This window comes from Panicum virgatum, chromosome 5K, assembly GCF_016808335.1.
Source record: "Panicum virgatum strain AP13 chromosome 5K, P.virgatum_v5, whole genome shotgun sequence".
Lineage (NCBI taxonomy): Eukaryota > Viridiplantae > Streptophyta > Magnoliopsida > Poales > Poaceae > Panicum > Panicum virgatum.
In genome coordinates, this window is record NC_053140.1 from 54,320,712 (window position 1) to 54,336,529 (window position 15,818).

Here is a 15,818-nt window from a genome sequence, read left to right on the forward strand (position 1 = left end):
GCTATGAGCTCTGTCGTCGGCAGGTGAGATTCATTTTTTTGGGAGGTCTAGGTGTCGCCTATGGCATACTGCACCAGCTTTGCTTTTGCATCCCTGCCGTGCCCATTCCCCTGCCCATGCTTCTCCCTCCTCCTCTGCCGTTCCTCATCCTTAAACTAACAGCACGCTGCTCCTCTTGCGTCGGATCGGAGCGGGCTCATCTCAGCGCCCAGCACGGCCAGCACCGATCGATCGGCGCTGAAGATGCCAGGGGACCCCATGCTCGCTGCCACGCTACGAACGCTCGCATGCAGCGCAGCGCAGGATCATCGTCAGCACCGGCGCCGCAGTGGCATGGCAGTGGTCCTGCAGTGACTCCCCCTATGGCGGGGGCGGAGCGAGTCCTCGCGCTCTACGCCCTTGCACCGGGTGTAAGCCAACAGAGAGGACCCCCCCCCCCCCCCCCCCCCACCGCGGCGCGCTGCCTCGATGCAAAGCCCGCCCGCAGAGCGCAGGCTCAGCACGGCCGCCTGCATACGGCTTCTGGATGGATGCCCTCTGTGGCCTGTACCTCAAAGCCGGTCCTTCCGGAGAGCTCATCCATATCTGTATCCGTGTGTACTGTTCGGGTGCAACTGTGCAAGCGTGTTAAAGATCTTCTTTTCTTCTTTTTTTTTGAATTAATTGTGACGAGCATTGCCCACAATTTTCCTAAAAAAAACGTCGCTGCAAAGGATCGGAATGCCTGCAAAGGAGCTCCTTCTTCTGAAGAAGTGCTAGCTATCCATGTCTGCCACCATGGATTTAACGGGGGATGGAGGTGTTGTTAAGACGGTGATCAGAAAAGCAAAGGCGGACGCAGTAGCACTTTCAGATAGCCTTCCCCTTGTCGACGGTATCGCTCAGCATCTTTTTCTGTAAGCATCAGTTACCCGTGCAATCAAGCGCTGTTCCCTGACGCCCAATTTCGAAATGGTACTAAACCATCCTAGATCAGTTCCAGAGATGCCACCTGAGTTCGGGTGATTATCGCTTTAACTTTGCAGCATTACAATTGGAGTTTCTGAAATTGCATCCCATAGATAATTAACAGAAACACCATGCCTCTTGTAGTGCAACTCTCATTTTTTAGGTGGAGCTAGTGGCATGCAAGCCGAGGAAAGGCTCGAGCCATGAAAGCGTATCCGAGGAGAAAGCGATGTTAGTATTGATCTCCACCAGTTGGCCTAACGACGAACTGGGCCCTTGACTCGCGTCCTAATCGGGGACGCCTAGCCCAATAGATGACTGGTGGGCCCCCGTCGCACAGTGCCATATATAGAGGAGGTGGGGACTGCGGCACTGGTCACGAGGTTTGTCGCCGCCACAGTGTACCACCGTCCTAACCCTAGTCCGATTGAGGGGGAGGCGCTGAAGCGACGGGAAGCCGCCACAGCACCACGACGCCGCCGCCCCAGCGCCACCGCGAGCCCGTCGCCTCTGCACCACGCCGGCACCGCCACCACGACGCGTCTACACCGCCCGTTGCTGCCTGTGCGCTGCCTCCATCGATGAACAAGGTCGTGCCGAAGTCGTGGACGGCAATAACAGTGGAAGGTATGTCTCACAGTATAGAAAACCCGCCGATCTACTCCTAGACGATCCAACAGGTTTAACAATGGTATCAGTTAGCCTACTCTAGTGAGTAGATCGAGATGTGAAGGATTCGTTCACGAATCGAAAGACAGCAACATTTCGATGCGAATCGGAAGATGCAAAGACAAATCCAACATCAAAGATCCAAACCCAAACTCTAGGACAGACAAAAGAAAGTACAGATCGGGGAGGGGGCATACCTGCCTTTCTTTCCCATGCTCGTCAGCCACCGCGGCAAGCAGAGCCTCCGCTCTGCCATCGTGGAGAGCCCCGCCGAGCCAAAGGTTGTAAAGGAAAGTGTCGCCGCGGTTATGGCCTGCGTGCGGCAAAGCACCGACGAGGAGCCCCTCGATGGCGGCGCGCTCACACTCCGGTGGACGCGCGTGCCGGCGAGAGGGCCCGCGCCGGAGCCACCATTTCCTCCGGCCAGGCGAGCGAGCGGCCGGCGGGGGGGGGGGGGGGGGGGGGGGTGCAACGGCGGCGCCGCCACCTCCGGCGCCGCCAAGGGCCGCCGCCGCTCGGTGCTCAGCAAGAAAAGACAAGCAGAGGACTTCGGAGGGCTTCGGTTGGCGCGGCCATGGCGCCGCCACCGGACCCGACGGTGTGCCGGCAAGAGAGCTGCCGGTGGTGAGTCGGCCGAGAAAAGAAAGGGGAAAGAAACGTCACAGGCCGTGGGCCAGTGGCCGGACCCGGCCGTGTGCCGGCGAGAGCCACGGGCGCCACCGCCGCCGGCTTGGATTGGGAAGGGAGGAGGAGAAATAAATTAGGGTTTGGGGGATGACGACGACTGGGTTTTGTTTGAGCGAAGTGTGCGGCCGGCCATCGGATCTCCATCTGCGGAGATCAATGGCCAGCATCTCGCCGCGCTATTGGGCCGACAGGCGGCCCAGGTGGGCTGGGTGAGGGAAACGCCGCGGTGGGCCGTTTCGGCGGCCTGGCCGTTGGCTGTTGGGCCTCGGGCCCAGAGGAGGCGGCCGAGCCGCTAGCGGGCCTATTTTGTGCACGGGCCGCATGCACAGTACAGAAATTGAAATAGTTCTTTTTTTCAGAAGCTTTTCTTCAAATGAATTTTGCATAGTTTCAATCTCTATACAAATTTGAACCAACGGGATAATTTGTTTTAGAGAATATTAAAGTTTACGGTACTATTGCTTCTGAATAAGTGAATTTTGTTAAGTTTCCGCTGCAAAGTAAAAGTTTCATCCTCTATTTAAATTGGAACCAACGGGAAAATTTAAATAAAGGAGTATAAAGATATTTGATTTAAAGTTAATTATGGTATTGTTATTTTCTGACCAACGTTGATGATAACAATATTATAATTTCATTGTGATTTTAAGTTCAATGTTAATTCTCTGATATTTTTGCATCATAGTGATCATTTTTCCAGAGAATAGAGAAAGACAAAGAAAAGCTTATGAAAGAAAGAAAAGTTCTCCGCTGCAATAAAGAAAGATAAACTCAGATGAGTTTTTCCCTGTGGGAAAAAGGAGCCTATAATTTTAAGGTTAAGAAAAGCTTCCGCTGTTGAAAGTCAAAGAAAGGTTGTTTTGGCACCATTTTACCTTTGTAAGTGTCAAGTTGAGCATTAGTTTGCTCTTAAAAGAAACAAAATTTAAAGTTTATTATGATGTTGTTATTTTCTGACCAAAGTTGATGATGGCAATATTATAATATTTTTTTATTCTTGTCATGTGTTCTATTTCTGCCCAACGGTGATATAGAATTGAAAGTAAAGGAAAGTTGTATATTTTAATTTTGACCAACGTTAAATTAAGACATACAATTCTTCCCAAGTAGAGAGAAATTAACAAACAAAAGTTGATTCCGATCAACATTATAGATAAAGTTTTAAGGTTAGTCAGCTGTATAGTTGAGGTTAAGAAAGAATAGTGCTTGTTCCATTCTGATTTTTAGTTGATATGAGAAAGAGATGCAACTTATTCGGAAAGGTTTTTGGTTTTTCTCTCACTAAAAGTTTTTGTAATATAGAGATTTGTTAAATTTTCTGATTAAATTGGAACCAACGGAAAGATTTAATCAGAAAATAAATTATATATGCATGTTTTAGTCATTGTGACCAAAGTTTTTTTCCGTCCTTCAACAACAGTAAAGATAATGGTTGAAATGAGTTTGACGCATGTTCAATTTGACCAACGTTGAATTAAACATGTGTTACCAATGCATTTAAAGTTTATTACCGCAAGTCGGAAAAGTTTTGGCACTTGTGACATTCATATCCTGCATGACAGGGAAAGTTTTTGTGATGACTCACGTGCGACATGAGTATCACATAAAAGTGAAGAAATCTAGGGGAGCTTTTAATGTTATTCCAACAATTCCCATGCACTACTATAGTGGCATGTTGGATAGTGACTTGAAAAGAATCGAAGGACAAAAGAAAGTTGTATGCTAACCAATATTGCAAGAATGACTTGCAAAAGTATAGCAAAATGAAGAACTTGATGAGTTCTTGAAAGTGCAACAAATCAAGAACTCTGAGGAGCTCTTGAAAAAAAACGAGGAAATAGTACTCCCATTATTTTGTATGACTTGGTCATATGAATAAAGTTCTAGTAATAAAATGCTCCTCGTTCACAAGTGTTAAAAATAGTTTCGAAATTATGGCAGCAAAGTTTGTGCCATATTTCGAGGGGGAGAAAGATTAGAAAGACAAGAAAGATTAAAATTTAGAGAGAATTTCCCCGCAAAGTTAAATGCGATGCATTTTTAAAAGCAAAGATGATCTATTAAAGTGAATATGACCGACCGAAAAGGGAGTACAACGGTCATAATATTAATACCCCAACAATAAAGTAAGTGAAATTTCTGGAGTTTTCAGCTCCAAATAGGGAGAAAATATAATTAAGCCTCAAATCAACCGAAAAAGAAAAGGTGGTGCTTGAAGCACCTTACGAGGCTTGTAAAAACTGAACCGAGGCTTGTAAAGAACAAACCCAAACAAAAATTTGAAGATATTCCATCTTTACAATAGATGGGATAATCTGGGGGAGTAAAGTATGTCAAGAATGGGATAATCTGTGGGAGTAAAGTATGTCAAGAACTAAGGTTTGAAGAGAAATGGGACTGTATGTTCACTCCTATGATTCAAGCACTGAAATTGTCTCAACATATGTTTTCACATTGTATGAATGTCATAAATTGAGTTGTCTCATTCATCGACGTGGCGAGAAGCAATGGAGGATATAATGAGACCTAAAAGTTCCAAATTTATTTTGGAACATGGAATAAGTTTCTAATAGAGCCAAGACAGTAGGCTATAATGGGTCTACAAGATTGAAACGTGACTCCGGAGGGAACATGAAAAGTTGCTAAGCACGACTTATGGCAAAAAGTTTTGTGTAAAGAAAAAAATAAGTTATAATGAGACATTTTATTCAGTCTCATAAAAGGATTCTTTTAGAATCATAATGCAATTAATGGCATACTGCTTTTAAATTGCATCAGATGGATGTTAGAGCAATATCTCCCGACGGAGATTTGCACAAGAAAGTATATACATGACATAACCAAATAGTTTTGTTGTGAAAAGAAAAAAATATTGCGATACCACTTGATGATATTAGATCATAGAATAATAGTATCTAAAGATTTATGAAAACAAAGAAAAGTTGGGTTTTAAGTAAAGGTCAATGCAAAATGACAATTTGCAAATATGCAAAATTCAAAAGATGGGAAATCCTTTTCCTGAAAAGATTCAAAGAAGGTTATTTTGACCTCTAGTTTTGATAAGAATAATCTCGGTAAAGAGTTATTCGCTCCAGGAAAGAAAATTCACCGGAATAAAAGAAAAAGGGGGTATCAGGACTATCGCAGAAAGCATATTAAGAAAAGAGTTCTAAAGATATATAGTATGCATGCGAGTAAGCCTATGCATGTCCTATTGTCAAGGGTAATAGTTTTGGAATTTTCAGAATTCCAGGTACCGTTATATGATCGATCAAAAGAAAAAGGTTCCATGTGCTTCATCTGTTGGAAGCAAAATTAGTGCTCAAAAGAATTTACCCTGACATAGTGCAAGTATCCGGGACATTTTGGCAGAAGTCCAGTCCAGCAATAGATCACTGGAATGGAGTTATAGAATCTTTTGCAATTTTGCAAAATATTGTCAGCCTCATGCTAAGTAAGAAAGGAACATGTACTCTCAAAAGGATGTGAGTAAAAGGAATTAAGTTTTGGCGAGATGTTTAGTGAAGCCCACAGTAGTAGCTAACACTCGCGCTTGGAGTTTTATTGTGGAAAAGCTCCAAAGCAAAATAGTTGTGATTCATGGGTTGTGTACCCAAAGTTTGGCATTATATGAGGCTACAGGACAGGCAAAATGGTTAAGAAAACCATTACCCGGAATTGATAATGGTAGACAACAGCAATATACCATTCGAATGTTTTCACTTCTATGGCAACATGTTAAGTGTGCTGCCAAACACATTAACAATGGCTTATATGTTGCAAAGGAGAAAATCCAGAATCATATGAAATCATGGAGCACCAAAGTATCAAACAAGTGTTTGCGGATCCGCTTACCAAAAGACCTACCGCCCAAGTCGACATGGGTTTTACGGGAGGCCTATGATTTTTTGATTACTAAAGGGCCCAAAGAAAGGTTAAGATCTTGTTTCAATACAAAAATGTGCATTGTGGCTGTTAATCTGATGGTAAGTGATAACTGTCATGACGAAGCACGCCCTACGTACCGATCTGCAATGAGATGAGGACCGAAAGCAAAGTAAGTAAAGAAAAGTAAAGAGTTAAGTTCAAGTTGAGAAGTTTAAAAGTGTAAGGTGAGATTAAGGGGGAGAATGTTAGTATTGATCTCCACCAGTTGGCCCAACGGCGAACTGGGCCCTTGACTCGCGTCCTAATCGGGGACGCCCAGCCCAATAGATGGCTGGTGGGCCCCCGTCGCACAGTGCCATATATAGAGGAGGTGGGGACTGCGGCACTGGTCACGAGGTTCGTCGCCGCCACAGTGTACCACCGTCCTAACCCTAGTCCGATTGAGGGGGAGGCGCTGAAGCGACGGAACGCCCCAGCGCCACCGCGAGCCCGTCGCCCCTGCACCACGACGCGTCTACACCGCCCGTCGCTGCCTGTGCGCTGCCTCCATCGATGAACAAGATCGTGCCGAAGTCGTGGACGGCAATAACAGTGGAAGGTATGTCTCACAGTATAGAAAACCCGCCGATCTACTCCTAGACGATCCAACAGGTTTAACAAGCGAGGCTGCAGTAAGAACTCTGAATAATGTTTTCCCTCATAATTTGTAACTCGAAAGTGTATGTGATTTTTTTTGCGTATATACTCATTTGCAATTGCTATTTTTTGTATGTGTTTGGAATTTTGGATACTTCTGTGATGACACTTGCTAAGTTGCTAGAGTGGAGATATATAATTTTACAATGGAAGGACTTCCTTGCGCAGGGAGTTGAAGAAGCAGAGGGAAAATGCTGCTGTAGCCAAAGAGGAAGAGAAGAGGAAAAGGGAGGAGGCAAAAGCAGCCGCGGTATCTTTTCAAAAAAAAAAAAAAAGGCAGCCGCAGCAGCCCGCGTGCAGGCAAAATTAGAGGCAAAGAAAGGCAAGGGGAAGAAGGCCAAGTAGCCCGTGTTGGCAAGCAAAAATAGCTGGTGTTTATCGCCTGATGAGCGTTAGCATCCAGACCGATGAGTACGAAGCACATGTCTTGAAATGTAATGCAAATAACAGAATAAAAACATGCAGTGGCGAATTAGATGGATCTATCAAGGCACCTTCTGCTTCTTTGCATATTTTCTGTAATCGTCATCTGTATCTTTGCATCTGCACAAGACTGTTCAAAGTTCTCGAGTGGTCTATCAGTCTGCAAAATTTACGCGAGTCTCTGATGTAAAAAAAAGCATACTCTGCGTCAACTAAAGCACTGCTTTACAGTCAACGCCGAGTACGTCTGCAGACTATTCTGGCGCTGGCGCAGGGTTTCAGCCAATGCAGGAGTGATTTGCCAGTCCACTCTGCAGGGTCATTCCCAAGGTTTTGTTGCCAGACGAGCAATGAACATGCAGGAATTCAGGTACTGTAGAAATTTTTTTGGAACTAAACAGGGCCTAAGGTGGCACAACTAACAAGTAGCAGCTTCAGGCTAAACAAGAAATCAGTGCGGTGCAGAGACCAAATCAGCCTGAGTCTGAACAAATGGGTGCAGGTTATAAAGTAGCTAGTGGTACGCACACATTGTATGTGCAGACAGATATATGGACATAATATTTCTGAACAGCCAACTCTATACAGGCAGTCTTGGTTGATCGCTCACTATGATGTATGATCCGACAAAAGAACATTGAACTTCAGAAACAACAGTTTAACATAGCTTTACAACAAGACCAGCCTCGAGTTCAGACTGTTCTTGTTTTGGTATTATAGTACAACCCGCTGTAGATTACTGCACAAGCAATGATGACTTCTTTGATCAAGTTTATCTAACAAAAATGCAACAAAAATCTAAGTTAGAATTCCTAAATCCTAATTAGCGATTGATCCCACGAGGTTTAAAGGACAGCGAAGCTCCTCTTCTTGTTTCTTGAAGTATCCTAAACACATTTTCCCATTGCAGCACTCTGCAAAAGAATAGGGCATCTACCACTTGTAGTGATCTGGTTTGCATTATATTGGTGATGTTGATGGCGGAATGTCATATGATGTGCGGAAACGAACACCATTTCCTATGCTCCTTGATAATGGGCAAAGCCAGCAGAGCATATTAGGACCTAGTACCTGTGTGAGAAAGATAAAAAATGTTGGAAGGCGTGTGATAAATAAATGTTCCCCTCAAACAATGGACCAACGATTTCAAGAGTATATTCGTAACTCAAGGTTAATATGAAAATCTCAGTAATGAAATGGTTAATGTGAAAAATGATGTAAACACCGTCAAAGATAAGGCTATATAAAAGCAATTATCTGGAAAATGGCCTGACTTCAGTTAATCCTTTGAATAGACAGATAGAAAAATGCCCAAGCCAGACAGAGAAGACGATACTAATGGTATCTGTCTAGCATCTTCAATCCAGGCAAAGATTCTTTATACAATATAATTAAATCAAAGTTAGAATATTTATTTACATACCAATGCACTTAGTCTGATTCTGGGGGGAAGGTTCTAAAAAAAGTATGAAAAATAGTTCTCACCGAAACAAGGTTCTCATAGACTCCAAGGTTATAAGGATGATGATAAAGGTTTCCCGCTTTTTCAGCCAACCACATAGCTCTAACTCCTTCATGGTACTGCAAATCATCAATGCAACTACCATTACACATCTACAAACAATAATATTCTCAAAGACAAGTGATCCTGTTTCTCAAACCTCAATAGTAGTTTTATTGTGTAAGATGAGGTAAACATGCCAACCCAATAGGACCATCAGTGCCAAAGCTAAAGGACACAGAAGAACCCCGCAAACAATCTGTACAATATACAATACCTATGTTACTTGATCAAACATAACTTCAAACGAGAATTTCAGTTTGTGTTTGATTTGCTGGTAGCTGAAACATCCTTCCAGGGCTACTTACAATAGATGTCCTAGGAGAATCACTGCTTGGTTGTTCATCTTTAGGCAAATGCATAGCACCCCCTATAATCAGAACCTGATATAAACATGAATAACTTTATGCACAATCTTTGAGAAGACTTAGTTGCTCAAGAAAATATAGAATAACACATACCATAGAGTAGAAGGATGCAATTACAGCATACAAAATGAAAACTAGAAAGATCTTGTAGTTCTCGTGCCCAACACAGTTATTAATCCATATACAGTGGTGGTCCTGCACAGAAAAATTTGTGAAATTGCAGTTAAAATCAACATGAAAAAAATGGACTTGCACATAGTACTAGACATAGTAACTACCATTCTCAGAACGCATCTTTTGCAGACACGGCAATGGTGCGCTCGAGGAGGTTTATAATGGGAACATTTTTGGCAGTATCTCAAATCACCACCCTGCAATAATAATACATCAAAGTTTCAATCAGCAGTTAAAAGGGGATACAGCAGATAAACAAAGGTATGTTCCAGTGTAAATTAGCACACAGTCTCCTGAATTGCAACGAAGATATCTAGCACACCAACTAATCAAATTCCATCACAAAGATTCTTCCCTTTTGTGCTTCAGATTTATTGCTGTGAAGAAAAGATCAGACAAGCAAGATACTGTGCCAAAAGTGGTGTTTAATCAATTAACAGGCAATCGCCATGCAGCCGTACACAAATTCCTGGACTAGAATATACCTTGACCAATCATTAAAGTTAAGCAGCAATATAATTATAACCACTGAACCACACAGAAAGCAAAAGGAAAGACAAACAATGCACTCCATTGTCTTCCATGAGCACTCAACCAAATTATGACACTGATTATTCAACAATCAAGATCTTGTTCCAGGCCTCGATACTGAATTATCGATATGAATTCCTACAAGTCCTGGAAACAATTTGATTTATAATTTGATTTTCCTTTTAAAGCTCAACTAATCAGTATGATTCTTTTCAAAGCAATAGCAAAAGATTTCATTTCTTCTTGTAAAATACATGGCGGTAGGAATAATGCATTGCTTATGTCAGTGTAAATTTCCAATGCTCTCTTGGCACACTCCACCTGGTACGGGGTTACTAGTGTTCATGCTTAGATCTACACCATAACACCAAAGCTACGCCCGTGGTCAACATAAGGTTCCCACTTGGAGCAATATGCATAAAGCGACGGTCCATTTGCTCAAACCGAGTATTGATGATCCGTGGACAGCGCAAGGATTCAGAGCAAAGATCCAATTGCTGAGGAGGTCCAGACGTCCAGTCGCCCAGTAGGCAAGGACCTCAGGCGGAACTACCAATTCACCAGATCTTGCTTGCAGTTAAAGTCCGAAATCTAAACCCAAGATCTCAACTTTGATACCGAAGTATCTGGCTCAACGATAAACAGGTAGTACCATTTGACTACATAGATCCAAACTTCACAGCACGCCGCGGCGGCGCCCGAGAGATCTGTAGTGTTCCATGGTCCGGACAGAGGAGGGAGACAGGGACGCAAGTACCTTTCGCTTGATCTCGTGGATGGGGCTCTCGGCGTCCTCGACGTCGGGCACGAAGGATGCCGGCACGCGGCCCGGGTCCCGCGACACGGCGACGGCGTAGGTGGTGACGCAGGCGGCGGCGAGCGCGGTGAAGGCCGCGGCGTTGGCGCCCCCAGCGGCCGTGGAGAGCCCCAGCCACGCGGGGATCGCGAGGAACACCGTGGTGTAGTAGGCGTACCCGATTGCGGCGATCACGGTGAGTATCGGCACCGTCACGTACCCCGGCCGCCCCATCCCGAGCCGCCGCCGCGGCCGCCTAGTGATCCCCCTCCGTCTGGAGATCGATGCGGCGCGGCGGAGATCGATTCGGTGTCGGGGATACTCAATCCAGCAGTGGTAGAGCTCGATTTAGTGCCGGCAAACCCAAATTCGGCCGCGGCAGGGCTCGATTTGGTGCCAACAAGCCTCAAGCGTCCCCGCACGAGCATGCCGTCCCTGAGGCACTACGGCTGGCGGCCCTCCAGCTTCCGCTCCGACGCGGCCGCCCACCGCCGCCACTGACCCCTCTCTACCCCGGAGGCGCAACCACGAGCACTCCGCAGCTTCCATTTCGAGGTCGACGACGTAGGAGCGGCATGGTTGGGAGGTAAGAGGAGCGGCGGCCCGTCTTCTCCACGGCCGGCCGCGACGTCCTGTTCTAGCGTCCTCCTCTTTCAATTCCATGTGTATACATCCAAATAGGAATTGAATTATTTTGCTTCTTAGGGTTCCAAGGTCCAATGCATTGGTCATCCAAACAATAGAATTTGAATTGAGTCCATTTCAATACCATGGTTGTTTTGGTATTGAACCCAATTCAATACCATGCCCTCTAATATCGACATCCAAACGGAGCATTAGTTTATTTCGAAGAATTATTTTGTAGAATCATCTCTACATGGATGTGAATGAACATGTTAGCGTCTCCATCATCACTAGGAAGGCAGGAACACCATGGTTGGTCCGTGTTGGGATCTCTGCTTTGTAGATGCCCAGACAGGGAGCATGAACAGTAAGAAAGGTGTAATGAAAGCAAGTGTCGAACTCTCCAATAATGATCAAAAAATTCAACCCTCTACACTGTGAAGAGATGGGGCTATTTATACCCCTAGCCCTCGGCCTGGTCTTCCTAAATTGCCCCATCCCAACTCATTTACAGCTCACTCTTACCCGGTTCCTGGGTAAAATTACAACGTGAGAGGTTTACAAATCCGACCTTCTCACGTATTCGGGAGGTGTACAAATCCGACCTTCTCACATATTCACATTTTACTCACAAGTCTACAACCGACGAAGGTTACAACAACCTTCGGGTACCTCCAGGAGTTTGAGCCATGAAGGTTCCATGATCGAGCAATCAGTCGTCATCTTCGCTCCCGATGGTGATTTCTTCTCCCGAAGGTCCTGGCCTTCGTGTTTACGCTTCCAGGTAGCCGAATGTCACCCTCGTCTCCCGAAGATAGTCGCCGAAGGTCTTGCTCTTAGACTTTTTGCTTCCGAGCGGCGGTTTGTTTCCTTCGCCTACAGAAGGTGACCACCGAAGGTCTTGGTCTTTAATCTTGCGCTTCTGAGTGACCCTTCGTCACCTTCGGGTACGCTTACCATCCTCTCGTTGGAGCCCTGCAAAAGAGTTAGGGAGCATTTCCGAGGGTGGGAGCTTGACCCGGAGGTCCAATCCCCAACAGTAGCTCCTCGAGGGCGAGGTCCGAAGCCGACGGTCCGAACCCTTGTTAATAAAGAAGATTACGTGTAACCTTCGGGAAGCTCCCGAGGAAAAACGTCTCCCGAACTGTCGGCTGCAACGGCCGGTTTTTGTTGTATACGTGTCGTTCTCTGATTGCGCCGCTTGGGCTGCCGTCTCCTCGGTTTTACCACTGGAACTGTTCCTTTTCACCGCCTATATAAGCGGAGGAGGGGGGGTAAAACCTGTGCCCTCTCGAGCTTTGCCTTCCTTCGTCTCTTTTTGCTATAAAGCGCTTTGTCCGAAGGTTCTGGTTTCGTGCTTGGTGAAGCTACTCGTTTTCTTCGGTGTAAGTAACTTTGCGGCTCATGGCTCGCACTAAACAGACAGCGAGGTTGATCGAAGGTTCGTTTGAGCCTTTGTTTCTAATTTGACTTTGTTTTTGTTTTTGTTTTTTTATTTTTATAGTTATGGCATTCATTAATAGGGCGGTTCTCCGTACAGACTCTGGTCCAGCTTTCGAAGGAGAGGCGGGTGGTTCGCAGTCTTCTCAGCAGCAGCAGTCCAGCGAGAGTCTTTCGGCTGTGTCTGCGGACGTGATGGAACTGATGGCTCTGGAGAAACGTAAGACTCTGCTTTTCGAGCCATCTGTCGTATCTCAGAGCATGATAGACTTCTACGTTATGAAGGGCTATTTCGCCGAGGGGGTTTGTCGCCCTCCGGGGGCTGAATTGATTCCTATACCGGAGACCGGTGAGGTTGTGGTCTTTAAGGATTTTTTTACAGCGGGACTCAGACTTCCGATGGATCCAATTGTGCCGAAGCTTTTGGAGCCATTCAACGCGAAGCTACACCATTTCACTCCGAACATAATTGTTACATTGGCCAAATTTCTGTGGGTAGTGCGGAGCTTCGGAGGGGAAGTGTCTGTGGATGCATTTTGCAGACTTTTTCAGCTGCACTGCCAGCCTCGTAAGGTCTATGTAGATGATGATGCCGAGCTTAGCGAGGTTCAGAATGGCTGCTACACTTTCGTTCCTCGTAAGCCGAACAAAAGGACTGGCCTGTTGAAGGTTATGCTCTCGACAACTTACAAGAACAAGTGGGAGGGGAACTGGTTGGGATAATGGTTTTACGCGAAGATTGGCTTCCCTGATCCCGAAGGTTCTAGCGAGGAGAAGTATTTTCTTGCTTCGAACATTGAGATGTTTGATCACGTTTATCAGCCTGCCTTCAGCAAATGTGGGCCAGGTTTCAAATCGTGTCTGGAAGCTTTCATGACAGCTTGCCAAGTTTGTGGTGGCAGGGATGCTGTAGAGGAATTTCTGGCTGCCAAGGTTTGGCCACTGGCTGCTGGCTGGTCTCCGTTGAGGTTCGAGCGCAAGCGCTTTGTTGGTTTGAAGTACGATGTGATTTCTCCGGTTTTTGGGCTTCGGAGACCCGAAGGTGCCAGTGAAGAAGTTATTGTTGATGAGCTGGAGCGTCGGGCTGCGGAGATACTGGGGCCATGGAACAAAAAGGAGTACCGTTCTTTGGTGGAGGTGTGCGGAGGGAACCTTCGGTTGAACCGGTGCCTAGCTGAGATGGGCGTCGCTTACGAGTCTCGACCGGTCCCGGCTAACGTCGTTCCAAGGATGACGCTGCCGGGGAACGTAGGTTCGGAGGTTCCTGAGGCGAAGTCCCGAGGTAAGGCTAAGGTGGAGGAGGCGGGGAGCTCCGGGGCTACCGGTACGCGGGGGCGCGGTCGTGGTCGGAAACCCTCGAGCACGAAGGTTTCCGTTGCGCGGGCTGAGAGTGCCAAGAGAAAGGCGCAAGATGAGGAGGTTTCTTCGGGCGATAGCGGTACGCCCTCATTTATGGAAGAGCTCATGGGGACGGTGGGCGGGGAGATTGTAGTTCCCGAAGGGAGGCTTTTTAGATCCCGTTATGATCTTAGCGATGAGTACGGGACCATGCTTTTCGGTTCCGGCCGTCGGGTTGAGGTGGCGAAAGCGTTGATTAATCTTCATTGTTCATCCGAAGATACGACAAAACGCCGGAGGATTCAGAGCCTCGTCAAGACTGGGGCCAAGCCTGTGGACCTTCCGAAGCCGCCCGTGCCGAAGGTTGCTGCCTCGACGGCCGATGTCCTGAAGGACTCGGCTCCGGCGCCGAAGGACGCGCAGCCTGTTCTTGCGGTGAACATCGAGGAGGGGGAGATCTTGGTAGGCGAGACGCTGATGGCGCTCAGAGGTGGAGAGGCTCGTGGAGGTTCCTCTGCTCCACCTTCGGACAAAGAGGTGGAGGCTTTGGAGGGGATGACCTTCGACGAGTCTGGTAAGTTTCACCTACTTGGCCTTTCCTGATTTCCTAGCTCGTTCGCCGCTTCCGAGGGGGTTTTTACTTATGTTATTTTCTGCAGCTGTATCGGCGTTGATGCAGCAGCTCTTGGCCGTGATGCACGGGCCTGGCGCGACTGGGATTCTCCCTCCCGAGAAAGGTGTGGGGTCTTGTTTTATTTTTGTCCCTTGATCAATTTTTAGTGTTCCCGAAGGTGATTTTGTTTTTGATTCAGGATTTAATGCAGTCGTTGCAGAGGCGTCTACCTTCGACGTTGCTTTCATTGTTGCTGAGCTGAGCAAGAAGCTTGCCCACGCCAGCCGAGCTTTAATGCAGAAGGCCAAAGCGGACGCAGACCTTCAGGTGGCGAGTGCCACCGAGAGACTGGGTTTGGCTGACAAGCTCCGGCAGGCTGAGGCTGAAATTCTCGTTTTGAAGGACGAGAACCAGCAACTGAAAGCCAGGTGTTCGAGGGTAGAGTCTGTTGCTTCGGATAACGAGAAGGTTCTGGAGAGCCTTCAAAGGACCGTGGAGGCGGATGCGAACGAGAAGGCTGACCTTAAGAGTAGGATCACCGAGCTGGAGTGGGTTCAGGCTAAAATGACTGAACTCGAGCGGGTCTTACCCGAGGTTGCCAGACGAGCCGAAGGGGTTTACCAAGAGTACAAGAAGGCTCTTTCTGCCCTTGGAGCGGAGCCTTTGCCCTTGCCTGAGCCGGTCGAAGGTCCCCGAGTTTTCTTCCTGCTTTTGGACTGGTTGATGTCCGAGTTTGAAGGCCTCGGAGAGGTGATGAGTATTGCAAATGACAACGCAGCCTCTGTCTCCTTCGAGGGGCTTGTTGGAAATCTTCTTCGTGCCGGTGCAGTTGACCTTTCCCGACTCGATGATTTTCAGTATGTACCCTACGAAGGCTTGGCAGCGGAGGTGGGAAGAATTCAGGATGTGAAGGCTGCATTTTTTGAGCGTTTCTGGGAAACTTCTGGCAAAGTTGCCGTTCGGACTCTGGCGGCCGCAGCTGCTGAGGTAGGTTTGGTTCCAGCAACTTTTTGTTTTTTCTTTTGTTTGTTTTTAATTGATTTCGTCTATTTGGTGCAGGAG

General features: G+C 46.7%; 1 protein-coding gene across 2 annotated transcripts; it reads right to left on the minus strand.

The window, feature by feature from the left end:
• Positions 1–7,905: 7,905 nt before the first annotated feature.
• On the minus strand, positions 7,906–11,366 carry LOC120708630 (probable protein S-acyltransferase 16). 2 transcript variants are annotated; one of them, XM_039994001.1, is made up of 7 exons: positions 10,703–11,349; positions 9,519–9,611; positions 9,334–9,435; positions 9,181–9,255; positions 8,973–9,071; positions 8,797–8,892; positions 7,906–8,382 (listed from the first exon to the last, which is right to left on the minus strand). In XM_039994001.1, exons 1-7 carry the CDS (start codon positions 10,973–10,975, stop codon positions 8,272–8,274), a joined length of 849 nt encoding a protein of 282 aa, XP_039849935.1. In that variant the 5' UTR covers positions 10,976–11,349; the 3' UTR covers positions 7,906–8,271. The 2 variants fall into 2 exon arrangements, 1 of the variants encoding a protein (XP_039849935.1); XR_005689402.1 differs by having other exon boundaries at positions 7,910–8,382; positions 9,181–9,242; positions 10,703–11,366.
• Positions 11,367–15,818: the final 4,452 nt, after the last annotated feature.